Below are 20,392 nucleotides of genomic sequence, written 5' to 3' on the forward strand. Positions count from 1 at the left end.
AGGTATCTGGGGGTAATGCAACCTTCTTCTTCTTCTTCTTTATTTTTTCCCTTAACAAAAGAAAATACCCTTTACCAGGAGATGAGATGGATTGAGGGCGGGGGAGGGGTCTCCAAGGACTTGCACAAGCTTTGCAGACGTGAGCTTCTCTTTCTCCATTCTCCTGTCCCCTCACCCCCTTCCTGGCTCTAGCTTCTTCTGCTGCAGCAATCTACTGCAATGCAGAGGCAGCTTTTGGAGGGGAGGGACATGATTTTGCAGGAGAGAGAGTCAGGTGGGCAGCTGGTAGAGCGCTTCTCCAGTTGCCATATGCCACCACTGGGGCCTTCTAATTTCTCTGTCGTGAGTGATGAAGTCATTTTTACAACTTAATGATGTACCAAGGGACCTAGTGGGCTGGCTTGTGCCTGTGTACTCCTTTTTTAATACGGAAATGGGGGCATCAGATGTGACAAAGGGAGGCACCCAGGCCCTGATTTGATTAGATTAAATAGATTAAACAGCCTGCATCGGTCTACTAATGCAGACCCTCCAGCAAAGGATTAGTCCCACACCTGGGGTGAGGAACACTAGTCTCCTGTTAGGTGACAAGCTACTGCCCAAATGGAAATTGATTGATTGACTTAGAGAAAAATGGATATTATCTGTGGAAGTGACAAGTCACCAGTGTTTCTGTCACCTATTCTGGGCAAATCTTTTTGGGGTGGGCTTGATACTCCAGGGGGTTTGTGACTATGTGTTATGGAAATGAGTGACTGAGAATTTCACTACTGACTCTTTATGGGGCCCCTACAGATGTTAATCTTCAGGCAGTTTGTGATGCAGTTTTTTTGCAAACACTGCTAATCTCTTTAGTTACATAGAGTCTCCCACCACACCTACACCAGTGTTCCTAAAGTGACTGTAGGAAATTTGATCATTTCATATGTAAGGGAAAGGAAAGGAAAGAGTGTGTGTGTGTGTGTGTGTGTGTGTGTGTGTGTGTGAAGTAGAGGAAAAACAAATAGAAATTAGACTTTAAATTGAAAATAATCAAATTTAATTCATTTTAGTTTGTTATTTGAGCAGAGGAAATCATGAGGAAAACAATTTTAAGTGGTTTCAAATGGTTTATCATTTTGAAAAACAACTTCAATATGCAAATGGCCCTCATTTTATCTCTCAGAGATTATAATACTATTCTTTTAAAAAAATTTTAGAGTTCCCGTATGCTTTTAATACTTTTCTTAGGGAAAGAAAAGATTTTAGAAATTAGTTGGCATTTCATTCCTTTTTTTCCCCCCTCAGCCCAGTTGCTGATGACATATCTCTGACTTGCATTCACACCCTGAGTGGGTTTTGTAGCATTTTAGCTGCCAGTTGTAAGAAGCAATTTGAACAAAATTAAATATTAGTCTGGTTGAGGTTCAATTTATTATTTGGATTTTCAACTGAGCAATACACATGCATAAATATTTAATAATTATCTAGTTTGATTATTTATTTAGTGGAAGTAATACGTTTACTTCATTGTTGAAAAAAACGTGTGTAATCTGTTAAAATTTTCATTGAGGCTTTATTTGAACATGTAATAGTGATATAAATATACTGCCTGATACGATAGAGCACTTGCCTTTAACAATTCAAAAAGTCCAAAAGAGCCAAAAGTTGGACAAGTTATTTATTTAGAAAACTTTCCTCATTTCTAAACATGCTTTTTTATGTAAGGTGTAGTATTTCTTTTCCTGTTAATTATTCACTCCTGTGTAGGAAAAAAAAAGCAATCAAGTCTTAAATGAATTTCTTTATTGAGATAGGATTATAAGGCAATAAATGATGCAAAATAAAACAACCAAAACTAGTCTGTAAAGCCAAATTCAAAGATTAATTTTACAAATATGTGATTCATTAATCACACTGAAGAGTCTTAAATGTCTCTTCTATAACCACAAATTGTTATGGCATACTCACATAAAGCTATACGATTATCACATGCTAGCATTTAATCTATGAAGAAGCATTGAAAATGCACCTGAAACATTCCACAGTGGGATGTTAAAAAACACAAAGATTGTAAAAGTACACCTAAAAAACAGTACAAAAGTTTCCTTTTTTTTTCTGTTTTGGTTTTATGATATTTTTTTCCTTGTAACCTTATGTAATCTAGTTTGTTTATTTATTTTTCCATATTTTTCATGTTGCATTATAATTATACCTAACAGTGGGATTCACTGTTAACCTATTCATGTAACACTATGTAACAGTGTAATGTGGTCTATATCATTCCCCAGTATTTACAAATGTTTTCTTTAGGCCTGCTGAAGTCAAGCCATACCTGACTCCTTAATTTACATGATGAGGAAGGGAAGACTATTCCTATCCTCTAGTTAACAACAACAGCAAAGGTCTGGGAATCTAGCTTTTAGATCAAGTTGAAACACAGAAGAGATACTCCATGTAAAGTGGAAAGGAGTCAACGAATATCAAAAGAGCTTTCCAGTCAGCATAGAGCAGATTATTCAGCAAGAAGTTTTCTACCTCCTTTTAAACAGCAGAAATTTGTATTAAGACTGGCAGAGGATATGAATTATAAATCATCTTCCTAATTGCTGTAGTTTTCCATTTGAGGAGGCACATGAAATTAGAGTTGAATGAAACAATAAATTCATAGATGAGTTAACTTTTTAATACATGTCTTTCTTTCTGACAGTGACTTTATAAGGCAAGCATCCTGAAACATATTTTACTCATGAGAAAACTGAATATAGAATTAGTAGAATTATTTTCCAAGATTCCACTCAATGGTCAGAAATATAGTATAAATCCCAGGATGTCTGATTTCAAATTATATTATTCCTTACTAAACACATTTCTCCTATTAAATTCTCCTGTTAAATAAATTTAATTTTTTAAAAATATGCACTGAGTCACTATATGACTAGGATCATAGGAAAAGAGCATGACTGTGGAATAATTTTAAGCTTTTACATGTTTGCAGGTTTTGATTTCTAGACAGATCTTTTTGATCAGAGGATGACTTAAAATATCTGCTATGGTATATATTATTTTCTGGGCAATATTTCTGTGAAACCTGATTATAGGGTTTCAGAGGATGAGGAGTGTTCAGTGATGAACAGGCAATGTGAGCACAGTTGGTTTCAGGAGATTCCAGTGTTGTTTGAAAGATCTAAGGATGAGGCCAGACTGGGCCATGTACTTGAACTTAGCAACTATCTCAAGTGAGGATTTACCCACAGGTGTGCTCTAAATTCCAACCCAAAGTTGCTGACCTACAATTATTCTGTGAAAGGAACTGAGCTTCCTAGAATTGGTAGGATGGCAGAGCAACAGTTCAAGAACAAATAAGTGGTCAATTAATTGGAAAGTTTATTGAGATAAAGGAGATTCAAAGAAGAAAGATTTGATATTGCCTACATATAGGTAGGAAGGGAAGTTATTATTATCCTTAGTTAAGGCATTTACACAAAAGTAATTGGAAATGCGTGACCTAAGGACATGTCCTATGTTCACAGCATTCTTTTAGCACTATGGGAATAAAATAAATGAAATCTGGACTCCATTCTCCATGGGACACAAATAATGGGTAAAGTGAAAGATAATATGACCTCTTGGATTAAGTGATCTACAGTGCTTTAGGAATATCTTCAAAGAGTAGAATAGAATGGAGGTGTGTGTGTGTGTGTGTGTGTGTGTGTGCGCACGTGCAAATGAGAGAGAGAAGAGAGGGAGAGAGAGAAGGAGGGAGAGAAGAAGGGAAAGAGGGAGAGAGAAGAAAGGAGATGGGATTGAAGGATAAAGGTGGGGTAAACTAAGACAGGTATTTATATAGGAAAGTTTGCACATTTTTAATTTATTATTTGCTTCCCCTTCAGATATTTTAGAAACACTATTGCGGCTCAAATTAAAAGGTTGGGGTACCTCCATCAATCCTGTGTGACTTCAGTATGGAGGATAGAATTCCTGTTACATGTCTTCATGTACCTCAGGCTGCTGGAATTTCTGTAGGACATGGAAAAACAATGTATTTAAGCTCACAGAAACAGCATAATTGAATCAAGACAAAACTGTCTGGAAGGAAAGGATGAGGAGTAATAACTGTGAAATTTATTAAAGGCTAGGGAATTTTTATGTTATGATAGCTAATGTTTATAAACCATTTATTCCAAAGCAGACATTGTACCCTTTCATGATTGATGTATTCAATCTTTTTAATGTTCCCTTGAAGTTTGGTAACTTGTTATTTCCATTTTACAGGCATAGAAAGTAAGGCTTAGAGAAGTTAAGTGAGGACAACTTGCCCAGGGTCATGCCTAATAAAAAATTAGAGCTGAAATCTGAATTCTCACAGTGTATCTACAAAACTTGTATTCTTAATTAATACTATGTCAGGTTGTTGTATAAAATTCCACAAGAAAAATATGATAGCAGCTCAGTCAATCTGGTTAGTGAAGACAAATTCAGGTCAAAGAATTTAATTTGGTTCTTGATCTAACTTCAATTTGTGGGGTTTTTTTTAAATGTACATCTTTTATTTCAGCAGGTGTTTCTATTCTAGCTTTGATCCTGCCTCTATGATAAAAAAATAAGTCCCACATTTTCATGTCTGACTCTAGTTTTGTAGGTCATCCCCACTCCCATATCTGCTTCTTTTGTGATGAGCTGGGAGAATACCTAGCATTGCTGAATCAATGATTCTCAAAGCAGGACAAGCAACATTGGCATTGCTTGGGAACTTTTCAGAAGTGCCATTCTCAGGCCCACAAAAACCTACTGCATTAGAGACTCTGACACCCAGCAATCTGTATTTTCAAAAGTGATAGTTGATTATCACGCATACTAAAGTCTAAATATCATTGTGCTAAACTATTTTATAGTCTTGAAATTCTTTTCTATACCAAATTCTAGTACTTCTTCCATTTCTTTATTGAAAGTCAGATTTCTTTACAAAAGGCAAAGCAAAAATAAGGGAATCTCTCATTTAACTACTTAATTCAAAATGAAAGAGCAAAGCAATACAATGCTATCCTCACTCTCAACTGTTTATACTGTCCATACTTCTAAATGGTTTTCATTTTTTTTTTTTGGCAGGTGCTACTAGGGATTGAACTCAGGGGCACTTGACCACTGAGCCACATCTCCAGCCCTATTTTTTGTGTTTTATTTAGAGACAGGGTCTCACTGAGTTGCTTAACACCTCGCCATTGCTGAGATTGGCTTTGAACTTGAGATCCTCCTGCCTCATCTTCCCAAGCTGCTGGGATTGTAGGTGTGTGCCACCATGCCCAGCTTCAAAGTTTTTATACAATATATATATATATATATATATATATATATATATACACACACACACACACACATATATATGTGTGTATGTGTGTGTGTGTATACACGTATATATTTACAGTCAGACTGAGAAAGTATAAAAAATAGTTTTCAGTTTATTATCTCTATTACCTGGCAAGTTATTTAAACTCATTGGGACTTGGTTACTCCATCTATAAAAGAGATCTAGAAGTCATAGCTTTATAATACTGTTGTTAGCTGAAAATGAGAATCTGGATACTCTAATTATTCAATAAGCATTGACTGTTATGGTTTCTACTTGACTGGTTCACAATTATGAATTTATTTTTATGTGCCAGGCACTATACCTTTGTTTAGTCTCAGAGCAGTCTTAAGAGCTATAATAATACATCAATACTGTCATTATACAAGTTCTAACATCCCTTGAATGCTTGGGACGTGCCAGACCCTTTTCTGAATACTTTATCTGTAATAATCTGTGTGTTCTGTTAATATTCCCATTTTGGAATCAAGGAATGAAGTACATAAAGTTAAATGCACATTTCAACGTCACTCTAGTAATAAGTGATAGAAATGATATTTGAGCCCAAGCAAGCTGGCTCTAAGTTCAAATTATTGTTCTTAGCCATTGCACAGTGCTGCTCTCTGCTCTTTTCATGGACAAAATATCAGAAGTCTAGAGAGATTAAATAACTTACCATTTACCATTATTAAATAACAGAGTTATAGAAAAATTTCTTTATTGTATCTATGTCAGTCTTTTTCTCCCTCAACCACTGCCAGTGACATTAGCTATGTGTGCCTCTGGAAGCCATCAACTCACCTGAAGAGAGGGATTTTGATCACCTTCAACTTCTTGGCTTCATGGGTCTCTCCTCTCAGTTCCAGTAAGCTTCATGCTTACTTCACTTTAGGGACATAATCATCACTCATCTCATGATCACCCCAAACTCCATCTTCTCTAGGATGTGCTAACACCTTGGACCCTACTCTCCACTTCCTTGTCCTGCCTACATGTGTTCAAACCATCCTCATTCATCACTGTATACTAGATATTCTTATTTTCCTTTCCACCACTTGTAGCCATATTCAATACTGCCCTGGTATCTGGAACATTGTGTGTTGCATAATGACATTTCAATCAATGATGACCACGTTTACAAGGAAGGCTCCGTAAGATTATATTGTAGCCACAACAGTTTGTTTAAGTACACTTTGACGTCTGCACAAGGTTAAAATCATCAGCAATGCGTCTCTTAGTACAAGTCCCATTGTTAAAGATGCACCACTGTATATAATGGATCCTCTTCTACTTTTGAAACTGTGCTGATCTGTTTCTTCTTTCAGAATTTCTTTCTTTTAATATTCATCTCCCAAGGCCTAGCTAGAAAGTTTTCCTGTGAAAGGTATGCTTCCTGGTCAATCCAACTGAAATGAGCTTTTCTCTCGTTGGGTTTCTATTTGTACTTCTGTTACGGCCTTTAGCACATGTTGTCTCTTGGTTCTCTCTTTCTCTGTCCTGTAGTACAGGAACCCATCCTTATCTTTCTGAGTGTCTGACTGCATCTTCTATATGAAAGAGCACATGTTTTCATTTCAGATATCTCTGGATTCAAATCTCAGCTCCAGCATTTACTATTTTCTGGGCCAATCTGTTTCAATTTCCTTAGTTGTTAAAGGAAAGGAAAATTAACACAGAGAGGTTTTGTAAGAATTAGAGGAGGTAATATAGGTGGGAAAAGTATAGTAAGTACTCTGCAAATCTTAGCACTCTTCCTCTAGCATACTGCTCTACTCTAAATATAATCTCACACAGGCTAGATGTGTGAATGAATAAATGAATGTTGAGGAGGGAGGCTGCTTCAATTTTAGCTGTATAGTAAAAGAAAGTATAAAGGAGTCTCATACATGGCAAAATGTTTGATAATCAGAATTTTAATTATTTGGATATTAATTTGGATAGCAGTTACATAAAATTAGATAAAATGAGGCAATGCAAATTTTGGTAGATTTTATCCTTAAACAGAATAAAGTCGATTTATTTTCAGAAGCAATGGAAACTAATAATGAAAAGCATAGCTAAAGGGATTAGTGAACTTGAAAGCATTTAGATGATATCATGAAATCATATTGTTAGAAACACTGTTCAGAGGAAGTGTGGAAATTAAACATTGGAAGTGATCTACTGGCATATTATTTCAGAAATAATAGTATGAATATTGATATTTAATTTATAGTTAGAATCCTGAAGTTCATTACTAACTGTGTAGTAATTGCATTGTCAGATATAAATCTTCTGGCAAAACTCACCATCCTGGAAATAAGATAGAACAGGAGCTGTAACAGGCATCCCTTATTTAGAAATGGTTAACAACATGAACAAGTAACTTCACTTATGTATAACTTAATTTCTATATGTATAGTAATAATACCTGTGTCATTGTGTTAATTAGTTGTGGATTTTATGGCATGTAAAATGTTAGCATGATGTCCACCAAGTCATATAAGCACTCATTAATTTTGATTATAGTTCATAATTGATTCAACTCTATGCGGGGAGAGGGGGATGATGATGTCCCCCAGGAAACATTTGTTAATTGATGGAAATGTTTTAGTTGTTATAACATGGGAATGGATGGGGACATACTACTTGCAACTAGTGTGTAGAGATGCTACTAAACATCATGCCATATGCAGGCCCACACTCTACAACAAAGAATTGTCTAACCCTAAATGTCAGTAGTATAGAAGTTGAGAGAATCTAAGAGGAAGAATGAGTAAAATTCATCTCTCACAGCTTATCTACTGTCAGTACTGTTTTACATCCCTTTAAACTAGGAGAGGGGAAGTGATGGTGGAAAGTTAGTCATACAAAATAAAATTTATGCATAATACCTTCAAGAAGAGACGTACACATGTTAGGCAAATGTAGACAAAAAGATATTTTCCCCCTCAAACCTTAGCATGCAATATTATCTTTGACTCAAACCCAAAGATATCTATTTACACAGATGTGACAGAGGAAGCAGGAAATAGAATACTTGCCTGATTAGTGATGATTTGTCTCTGGAGAGAAACCACAGAGGGGAAGTGGACATAGCCTGCATATATTTTTACACAACAGTATTTGATGAGTCCTATGAGTGACGATAAAAGAGCTGTTCCATTCAGCCCTTTATAAAGTCACCTATCAAATTTCGGGAACAAATTAATATTACTCAAGGCCCTTCTCAGAAATCCAGGTTTTTAACAATTATGCTTTTTAACAGTTTAAATGCTTCCCCTGGAACAATTTGAGATTGTATGAGGCAGCTAACCTTCACTGAATTTGGAGATCAGTGTGTGTGACCTGATAAAACTAGCCCCAAACAGAGTCAGTTCATTATAAATAGTATGTACCCAAAACAACTCTGCAAGGGCATAGTTCTTAAGTTCCCCAGCTGAGGGACATTTTTGTTCCATAGTGTGAAAATTACAGAAGCTCTTTTTAAATGATGAAATAGAATAGAATTTTTACTTGCAAATGGGTTAGGTGTCTAGCCCCATATTTGTAGCAATTCTTTCTTGAATTGTGTGTAAGTATGATCTTGGAGTTGTGCTTCTAACAGGATCTTTCCAACTACCTAAACCCCCACCCCTCAAAAAAAAAAAAAAGAAAGAAAAATAAGGTGTAATAGAAAAAGATATATTAAGTATGATTATTTGTATTATAAAAACATGTGCTATAATATGTAATCATTAGATTTCTTGTGAGGCATTTAAAATATGATTCCATTTTTGTAATTTCTATGTATATGCAGTTTCTACAAAGTTGCAAACTTGTATAATGTGAGGCCAGACTCCACTTATGCAATCATTGTTTTTCAACAACCCTTCAGTGACTACCAGCTGTGTGTCAGGCACTGTGCCAAGTGCTGGGGCTAAAACAATTGATTTGAAAAACAGGCTCTGCCCTTAAACAACTTACATTATAGACAGAGATTTGGGCCAAATACATATTCAATGATTCATTAAACATTTTCAATTTGCAATTAGATTTATGACAAAAATAAGTAAGTATAATATAAGTAAGTATAATAAGTAAGGTTTATTAGATTCTTCTTTTATTTCTTGTGCATCGAATGATGTATATTTCTTAGAGAGTTGAAGTATGCGTTTACAATGGCTAACCAATCAAGTCCAGAATATATTTTATTATTTCAGAAAAAAAAACTACTGTAAAATTATAATTGTTGATTAAGTGTTTAACTTGACCTGAGAAATTGAGCTCTGTGCCTATATGATGATGAATCATTCAAAGAGTCTTCTGTCTTTTCTATTTCAGGGTTTTTGGAGCTGCCATTCTTCTTACCTCTACCCTAAATATGCTAATCCCATCAGCTGCCAGAGTGCATTATGGATGTGTTATCTTTGTTAGAATATTGCAGGGACTTGTTGAGGTATGGAACTATAGAATGACATCATTTTAGATTATTTTGTTCTTGAGAACTACTAACTTGTCTTTGTCTAAATAAATATATTTTATTAAGTCGAACTACAGTTTATCAAAATGTAATACTGGAAAGGTTAGGTAATTAGATACTTGGAGATCAAACTGAGGGTCTCACACACAATAGGCAAACACTCTACTGTTGAGCTACATTCCCAGCCCTTGGGCATTTTATAGTAAGTCCTCAATGTCCTTAATCATAAGTATCCACTGATATAATACATTGAATATATACTTTGGGCATCTAATGGTAGTGATTTGTTCTTGTTTCATCTGTCTGCAGACATTGGAAGAATATCATTTAAATACTTGAGTTGGTCCTACCTATTGCCCCTTCTCTATCCACGGAGTATGGTAGAACTAGATAAGTAATCTAAAATATTTAGACACTGGAAAAACCTCCTCTCTACTTAAAAGTAATGACATCAAAATAATAGAAAAAGGTTAATTATTTTAAGTATCTTAAGTTCTAGACACTACTATCAGGAAGTATAAACTCCAAGGCTCTAAGCCTCAGATTCTTTTATATAGATTCTTTTTTTTTTTGAGGAATCACTGAATTTAATACTCACAAAAAATTCCCCAAATTTCATAAACTGTTCAGAATTACTTGTAACTTGATTAATATGAGGTTTTTTTTTTAAATTTTGCCTTAATCAGAAAAAATATGAGGTGGAAGAAAGACCTGAGGTTTGACGAACATTCGAACAAGTCACTGAAAAAAGATCTGTGTAGCGCATAGTCTGAACTGAAAGATTTTAAAATGAAATTTCAGGGTATTAGTGAGGACCTGTGTGTAGCAGATTTCCCTAATATCTTGGGACCATCCTTTAGGAAACAGCCTCTGCCAAGGAGACGTGCTTCTTTTCCCAAGACTCTGCATCCTAAATGGTGATAATTATCTTCTGCATTGCAGGGTGTCACCTACCCGGCATGTCATGGGATATGGAGCAAATGGGCCCCTCCTCTGGAGAGAAGTAGGCTGGCCACCACCTCCTTTTGTGGTGAGTAAAATCTTAGGAAAACCTTGAATAAGAATTAAAAATGTGCGAAACTTGACCCAGTAAACTCTCTGGATTTGGCAGGGGGTTAAGTTCTTGAACATCATTTCAATTTCATCAGTTCTTATTAGTTCCCTCAAACTCTCTATTTCTTCTGTTTTGTATTTCTCTAGGAGTTGATCCATTTCTTCTAGTTTTTAAATATAGTCATGGTTGGTTTTTATTCCACTATTTTTTTCTATTATTATTTTGAGATTCACAATGTTAGTTCTTTTTAATACAGTTAGACATAAAAATGTACAAAGCACATACATTTTAAACACATTTGGAAAAGTGAACATATAAACAAATGACATCTGTGGATTTATGTTTGCAAACATTAATTTTATTTTGAATTCTATATGGCATTATAGTCTCACAGTTTATTAGAAGTAATATTTGATACAGCTATTTGCTAGAATTTTAATGGACAAAATTGATAAAAATCCAAATCAAATACCCTATAAAATAATTTAAAATTAATATGGTTTTCAACTAGTTTCATAAGTAATGGTACCATAATTTTCTGTTCATTAAAAATTTTGCCTTAGGGAATAAAACTGATTTACCGCTATTTTAAGAAAGATAATTAATAAACATTTATTGCACTTCAATCTCTATTTTTAAAACTCAATGCTTTTTTGGCTACTCTGAAAATACTTTTGGTTCACTGCTAACTTTTAAATCCTTAAGACAATCAATATGATCAAAATTTCTTTCTTTCTCTTTCTTTTTTTGTCTGAAGAGTGCTTGGGTTCTTTATTTTTACACCAAAACTTCAAAGCAAGAAAACAGTTTTCCAAATCAAACAAAGAGAAAATATAAATCCTTTGCAAAATTCAAGGATTAGGATTATTGCAAATAATTCTAACAATAGGAAATGAGACATTAACCATAATGAAAGATTAGCAGTGTTATTACCTATAATTATAGCATTTATAAACATTTGTGCATACGTCATAGACATAAATATTGCCATATTTGTCTGCACAACTAAGTTATTGTTTTCACAATAACTTTTGGTAAGTTTTAAAATGAATTTAAAAAAAAAAACACTATGTAAAGCTGAAATTGTATGATTCTGCTACAAGGAGATACTTACCCGACCTTCAAGAACAGATCTCCAGTGTCTGGTTAATGTTGAAACACTCTGCTCTCAGCCCAGCACACATATAGCATCTAACATACACATTTGTTTATTTTTGAATCTATTTTGTGTCTTGGGTAGGTGGGTGCTATTCACTGTATAGCTCTATATTCCGTATAGGAATGCGCGCGCGTGCGCGCGCACACACACACACACACTCGCACACACATGCACACATGAGTATATGTATGACTGCACATGGAACTGGGTGAACATGTGTGACTGTGTGAACCAACCCAAGAATGTGAGATGAATTCGAATTTCTATTGATTTCACTGACTTTCCTCTTTCTTTCTACTTTAGGTTCTTATGCTGGGGCTGTAATTGCAATGCCTTTAGCTGGTATTCTTGTACAGTACACTGGCTGGTCTTCAGTATTTTATGTCTATGGTATGTTACCATTCTTTATGGTAGAATTGTATGAAATATGCATAGGCTAAAAGAAATATGGCTGTAGGCAACGAGGTCACTAAGTGTATTTTTCTGTATTCACTCATTTTCTTGCCTTAATGGGGCGGAGGGACAATGGGGTAGTAAGATGGTGGAATGAGATGGACGTCATTATGCTAGGTACATACATGTATGATTGCATGAATAGTGTGACTCTACTTCATGTACAACCAGAGAAGTGAAAAATTCTGCTCCATTTGTATACAATGAATCAAAGAGATTTCTACTGTAATGTATAACTGATTAGAACTAATTAAAAGAAGAATTCTTTCCTTATATTCTGTGGTTGAAGAAAATATTTTATAACTGCTACTTTGCCTACATTGCTATTTCTTATTTTAAAATAAAACAAGTACATTGCTGATGAAGACTTTGTAATGTATGAAATATGTTTTTGGTTATGATGATAAAGGATAGCTCTTGAGTTAAAGCTGACAAGGAGAAAAGAGGCAGAAACACACCACTCTTTGTTTTGTTTTGTTATTGTTTCTTGGTCATTTCCTTGATTCTACCTTCTTAAGACTGAACAGGGAGAGGGAGGTGTAAGATGGTAGTAGTGCTAATGCCACATTTCAAATCTGTGATGAAATATCAGAAATTAGCTCCTGCAGCAACACATCTTAGTTGTCATTTCCCCATACTTAAAAGCAATTAAGCCCCCACATTGAAGTGTAAATCGAAACCCTAAATCTAAACATGCTATCAAAAAGACAAAAGCTTACTGCTTTAAAATACCCTAAAATCGCTCTAAGAGGCATTTTAATAGCAAGGAAAGCAGTAGTATTAGATAGCTGAATTCCAATGCTGTTGTCTCTGATTAACATCATCTTTAAATATGGGTATGATAATCTGAAATATTAATGAAGTCATGCCATAGAACAGTATTGGGATGCTTCCAAATTTTCCCTGATTCATTCCCATTTTGAAATGTTCTCATCAGAACAAATACAGAATGTTCTTAGATGTTATTTTACAATAGGGGCTCTTCTGGTCAAAGATTATAGATAGTTTTTTGGTTTATTTGTTTGTTTTTGTTTTCATACATGTACTTAGGGTAATGATGTCCATATCATTCCACCGTCTTTCGTATCCTCCTGTTCCTTCCTTTCCCCTCCCTCCCGTTTGCCCTATCTAAAGTTTGTCTATTTCTCCCATGCTCCCCCCATCCGCATTATGAATCAGCATCCTTATATCAGAGAAGAAATCCAGTATTTAGCTTCTTGGGATTGGCTAACTTCACTTAACATTATATTCTCCAACTCCATCAATTTACCTGCAAATGTCATGACTTTATTCTCTTTTAATTCTGAGTAATCCATTCAGTAGATAGGTTTTTGATTCATGAATATTCTGATTTTAAGACAAATGTGAAGTTGTTTATATTTTTTTCTAGGGAGATCTTTTCATTAGATTTTAATGCATACTTCGCCTTAGATCTTCAAAGTAGTTCATAATGTAACCAACTTAAAAAGAAATTGTTTGGAATGTATAGTTTTGGTTTACATGAAGACATGAAGCCCTCTTTTTTTTTTAACCTCTTTTTGTGCCTTTTTGTTCATTACTTACTTGAATATATGATGCATCTTTAATGTAATAAGCATTTGTCTTCAAATCTTGATACTTTTTTCATGGGGGAGAGAATACTAATTTAGGTAATCTATCATGAATCTAGTCTCTTCATTTCAAGTTCTATCTCATTTAATATTTATCATTGAAGGATACAAAACTGTAATCTGAAAATCTCATAGTACTTGCTTACTTTCTGTCTCCAAGAAAAATTGGGTCTTGAGCTACACATTAAATATTTATGTATTTTGAATTAACAAGGTAAAAATTGTACAGTAGAGTAAGATGAAAAGATAATACATGCAGAGCAATTAGGAGAGTATATGACACACAAGATGAATTCATTTAGTGGTAATGTAATTATGATTGAATTATGGGTACTCTCCTTTGTTGGATACTTAATATGTGCCCTTCCCTGTCCTGGATTACAGTTGAAGTTAAAGGATTACCACTGTTAACCTCTTTTTGCCACAATATTATAAAAATGAAATATGTTCCATTTTATAGTGGCAGTTTAGAGGGATTTAGTTACTCTTTGGATTGTATAACTAACTAGGGACACCACCTGCATTTGGATCTGGGAGAGACTTATTCTACAACCACTACATTATTCCAAATTTTCACTTACTGTCTGGCCCCAAATCATGCTTGCTTCCATGTTCAGTAATTAAAAGGAACACAGCATATCAGAAGCTCTGTATGGTATTATGGAATACATTTTAGAGATTGAATAGGCAAAAAATAAAGCATTAGAAAGATCAAGGGCATTTAGATTTTTACCCAAGGGACAAAAAGAACAATAGGAGGAAAAATGAAATGTCCAGCCGCTGGGAAAACAGAATAAATCACTTGAAATTATTTCTCTTTTTAATGCATATGGATTTATGTTGCACAATAAAAACATGTTAAAATGGTGAGAATGCTGAATAAAGGAGGGTATAAAAAAAGACTTGCACACTGTTTATGAACATGGAATTTATAATTTCTTTCGCCCAAAGAATAATCAATAGACAATGTCAGTGCTGAAAATAGTGTGGTATGTTGTCACATACAGTGTGAAATGTTACCACGGTGATTACAGAGGCCCGTTGGTATGCAATATAACCACTTAGATTAAAATATTCTTCTGGATTTTAGTTAGTAGTCTGTTTATTAGGAATTGCTAACAGGAGAAGGGAATGAGCATTTTCCTCTCAGGAAATGCAGGCAACTTTCAAATAAGGCAGGCAAATATGAAAAAGATTCACCCTCAGAAAATTATTTGAGGGTAAGAATTTGTTTTGTTCATTGTATTTTTTTCCTCACTTGGCAGATTTTCTGGAGTAGGAAATGCTCAGTAAATGCTTGATGGATATGTGAATACCTTCCCAACTACATCATTCAATAGATACAGGGATTTGTTTGCATATCAGTGCATTCAAAACTCCTAGAGAGAAAACCACAGGATCAGACTTCAGGCAGCTCCAAGTTGAATTGGCAAACATAGGAAGAAGAGGCCAAAGTCAATTAGCCATATTTCAAATCAAATTCTCCATCATAATGTGTCATGAGATTACTATAGTTTTGTTTCAGCACATTCTATTCAATGAAGTATTTGTGATAGCTTTCTTTGACTTCCTTATTTTGAACTGTTTCTTGCAGGAAGCTTTGGGATGGTCTGGTACATGTTTTGGCTTTTGGTGTCTTACGAGAGCCCTGCAAAGCATCCTACTATTACAGATGAAGAACGTAGGTACATAGAAGAAAGCATTGGAGAGAGTGCAAATCTTTTAGGTGCAATGGAAGTAAGAACCTTATTATGGTGTATATTCCTACTATTATTCCCCATTTCATCTTCCTTTATCAACCACGCTGTTTTATAATTCTCTATTAAGTAAAACTAAGATGATAACAATCATCCTTTTTTTTTTTTTGAGGGAGGGTTCCATTCAGACTTCCTGACTCATTTAGGAAGGATTGCTAGCTACTTCCTCCATCTATATTCCTTTTTTCCCTTTATCTTTTCTCAAGCATCTTAAAGCTTGTCCTGTATTATAGCCATGACTTTAAATCTCAGCCAATTTTAATTCAATATTGTCCACAATTTAAACAAGTTACATTAATACTTGGTACTTTTAAGTTATAGAAAATTTCAAATTGGCCATGAAAAGGTCTATTTTTGTGTATTGAATATTCTAAATGTAGGCTCTACACATGTATATTTAGTTACATGTGATTAGTAAATAGTAAGGCATTAGAATGCCAGAAATAAACAGCTTACATGGAAAATATTCTTAACATACTTTAATATATTTATTGATAAAATGTCATTATCTTTTAGGATTTTTATGAATGTCAAATAATATGATGTTGTGAGCTTTTTCTTATAATTTAACCAAATTATATAATTGACAGGATTTGCCTACAAAGAGGGGAAAAATAAATGTTTGGATTCATGTGACATTAATATATAGTACAGAGTAATTAAAAAAAAGTGGTCAACAAAAATAGCGTTTTCTAGAGATGTACAGTAATTCATCCATTGAATGAGTTACTCCAATTTTTATGCTTAGAATTGGAAGGTATAGAGCTCTGGATGAGAAACAAACATCTGCATTATTAAAACAAAAACAACACAAACACTCTCATTTCCCTTCTTTAAGCTTGTTTAATTTCTGTTCTTATTCTCCACTTAATTTGTTAGAGAACCCTTGTTTTTGACATATCCTAGGTAAAGAGGCCCATCTTCTATTGTTGCTGAGAATATCTTGGCCTTTACTGAATATGAAATCTCAATCTTCCAGAAGCAAAATTTTCATGATTATAAAAATCCTTAATTTCTAGTTATTCCAAGAACTAGACAGATTTGGTGTTAGTACTTTTCTCATTCTGTATTCTTCTGTAAGTGGCCTGAAAGTTGCTTTCTATTGGTGGCTACTTGAGAAACAAATGGTAATGGGGTGGGGGTAGGTGGAGTAGGGCTTACAGAGTGCTGTGATATCCACATGAGCAGAAGCTAAATAGAAGATGGTCTGTGACCAGTTCTGAACAGAGCCTCAATTTCTAGCTAAAAATATTTTGATCAACATATATCCTCTTTAGTTTATCATATTTCTTTAATTTGCCAGTTTTTGAAAGACTATGAGTCTAGATCATATATACTTAAAACAAAAAAATCAGAAACTTGGACTATCTAGTTCTCAGAAATAAACCCCTAAAGAACAAGCACATAGGTTGGTAAAATAATCTCCAAACTTCCATTTCCTATACGTTATTGCTTTAAAAATGTACAATATTTTACTTCTTAATGATATTTTCTGTGTTCCTGTAGCTTTAAAGTAAACGTAAAAATGGAATCAAATGGAAGTATAATTCGTATCTTAGTTATTTTGAACTTAGAATTGTGAACAAATTCAATAAATAACAAAGCAGAAAGAAGTGTAACAGATTGTTTCCTCCCACCTAACCAGTGTACAGAGTTGCCTAAGAGTGGTGGCAGGGGAATTCCCACAAAGGAATGGCCCAAAGATTTAGAGATGGGAACTCTTCGGGGTTCCAAAGAAAGATTCGCTGAAAACCAGGGAGATCAATCCAAAGCCTTTATTAGGTGAACTTGCAAAGTGCTGCAGCCTACTCTATGGTCCACTGCAGAAGAACAGGTGTTCTAGTGAATGACTGCAGTGAGAACGCCTGTGTAGAGTTTACATGAGGGTTAAGGAGTTCAGCTCAAGGCTGGGGCCACTTTCTTTCAGCATTTTGAGTATCAACCTAGTCATCTTTATCAGTGCCTGGGAATGTTTAAGGCTTGTGCTTGAGGTCCAGCCTTGGGGGAGAACATACAGCTAGTTGAATCATAGAATGCATTTCTCAGTCAGGACAGAAGAAAAATGAGGAGAGTCTGGGATACCCCACCCAGGAAGATCTGTGTGCCACATAGGTGTACCAATTGTTAACATATTGCCATATTTATTTCATTTTTGTTTTTCTGAACAATTTCAAAGTAAAACACCATATCCATGAATACTTTACATGCATCTCTAGAGAAATAATATTCTTCACAATTTTGGTACTACTATCATACCTAACACAATTAGCTGTTACTCCCTAACATTATCTCATACCTATATCACATTCCAATTTTTAATATCCTGTCCATATTTTGAGACCCAGTCTATATTTACATATTTTGGCAGTTAAATTTGAGTTCAGATCCAATTAAGGATCCTGGGTTGTAATTGACTGTAATGTTTCTTAAATCTCCTTTTTGTTTTTAAAAATAATATTTAAATGTAGCATACAGATAGAAAAATACATAAATTCTAAACAGACAGATTTCTGATTTTTTATAAATTAAACATATCTATGAAGCAAACAGCCAATTTAATAAATAGAGCATTATTAGAATATCATAAACCCACCTCTTACTCCCAACAATCTTTATGGAATAACATTAGATATTTTCTCTTATTCTTCATGAAGTGCTCTACCACCTAAAGAATAGAATTCTTAGGGGAGATGATCCTGCTATGAATTAAAGAAAGACTTTCTCAACAGGGAAAAGTTATTTGCTTCTGATAATTTTTTGAAATGCAGACATTTCTCTTTGCCCATTTTTATTATCTGTGGAATGTGTGTATTCATCAGGCACCATTTGCCTTGGACATATTGAATTAGTTTTGAAATTGTGACTTTTGAATCAGTCTATGGTGCTGTCACTATAAATTTTGTCTAAAGTCATAGTACTCATTATGTATTATTAGGATAGATTTTTTTTGTTTTGTTTTGATTCTTTTTTTGTATTACACATATTTGTTATCACCACAATGTAACTTCTGATTAAAAAGCATTTAAAAAGCTAATTATAGTCACATTAATATTAACATTTCTGAGGTTATACATCTAGGAAAAATTACTAAGTCTGAGTTTAAAATACTGTTTACCCCTGTTTTAGTAATTTGATCAGATCAAAGATCTAAACCTAATATTAAATGTAGTTATTTTAGGCTATTGTTTCTTTGCAAATTGTATGTTAGTATTCAAAATAAAGTAATTGAGAGAGTATTTGGGAATATAAGAGATCTTTCTGAAAAAATTTTAAATATTCTAGTTTTAAGTTCTTAAAGGGTATCCTAAACAAAGGCAATCATATTCAGATTGTTAATTTTGAATGTTAACATATTATAGGTAACTAATTATATGTCCACAGTGTGCTGGATGGTCAAATATTTTAACCTAGCTGCAGATCATGTAACTTTGATAGAACCTTGTACTCTGTTGTCACAGAACTTATTAATATCCATGAGCTATCAAGAGAATTTATATGTAGGTAGTTGAATAATTGGCTTAAGACAGGATCTCAAATACTGCATTTCTTAACTTTTTCATTTATTCCTTTTACCAACTACATTTAATTTGCAATATTTTAAAAAATTATTTTGGACATCACAAGGTCACTGATTTTGCAGTGAGTATTTAGCTGAAAAAAAACTGCTAAGAATTTTAGAATCTATGCTTCTGGACTTAATTTTCTATCAATGGAATTTTGCATATTCTTAAATTGAAACAATTTAATCAGAATAAGAGTTGCATATTTTATTTTCTTCTTCCAAAGATTATTCATACAGATAAGGCTAACTGATGTTTTGAATGGTCAATTCTCTACTTCCTGCCTACTCTTACTCATGCTCCATCATATGCATCCTGAAAATGGACAGCACCTATTAGTTCAATTTGAATTAGAAAATATTAAAAATGGTCTAAATAACTGTGTTTTTCAAATTTCAGAAATTCAAGACTCCATGGAGGAAATTCTTTACATCTATGCCAGTCTATGCAATAATTGTTGCAAACTTCTGCAGAAGCTGGACTTTTTATTTATTGCTTATTAGTCAGCCAGCATATTTTGAAGAAGTCTTTGGATTTGAAATTAGCAAGGTATGTGAAAATTAACCTTATTTAAATAGTGAATGACTTTTATATTTAAGATAGCATTAACTACTTTTGCCATCAATTTATCCTGTGACTTTCTTGAGTTATTCATTTATTCATTCCACAAATAACTACTGGCAAATAGAGGCTGAGTAAAGTGTTTGAGTGTACTACTATATTCTGCTGTCTGTGAGAAGTTGCTCTCTAGTCCTGTGAATACCATTGTCTGACTCTACAGAGCTTATCTCCCAATTGGTCTGAGGACTAGTGCAGCTTTTTGACATAGATAACACAACTTTCTTGGAGTCTGAAGTCAGACATAACATAACAGTAAACAAAAAGTTATTTCAATCAAAGCAAAATAAATTTTACTTATGTAATTACCAATGTAGCTCTTCTTCCATGTTCTCAGAGATCTGTCCAATTAAAGATGTAAGTTTAGCTAAAAAAAAGAAAATATTCTTGTTTTGTTAATCAAAATATATAATT

The 20,392-nt window shown here is 34.0% G+C and overlaps 1 protein-coding gene across 1 annotated transcript in view; it reads left to right on the top strand.

Annotated features, from left to right (window-relative positions):
- Positions 1 to 20,392, top strand: part of SLC17A6 (solute carrier family 17 member 6) — a gene marked incomplete at both ends in the record, with an annotated part of 37,164 nt that overhangs the window by 10,142 nt on the left and 6,630 nt on the right. Inside the window, 5 exons of the mRNA XM_081279798.1 lie at positions 9,629 to 9,743; positions 10,710 to 10,797; positions 12,284 to 12,370; positions 15,638 to 15,780; positions 19,760 to 19,909. Coding sequence (XP_081135924.1) covers positions 9,629 to 9,743; positions 10,710 to 10,797; positions 12,284 to 12,370; positions 15,638 to 15,780; positions 19,760 to 19,909 — 583 coding nt within the window. The remainder of the gene's footprint in view (positions 1 to 9,628; positions 9,744 to 10,709; positions 10,798 to 12,283; positions 12,371 to 15,637; positions 15,781 to 19,759; positions 19,910 to 20,392) is intronic.

This window comes from Spermophilus citellus (genome assembly GCF_964194105.1).
Source record: "Spermophilus citellus genome assembly, chromosome: 2".
NCBI classification, from domain to species: domain Eukaryota; kingdom Metazoa; phylum Chordata; class Mammalia; order Rodentia; family Sciuridae; genus Spermophilus; species Spermophilus citellus.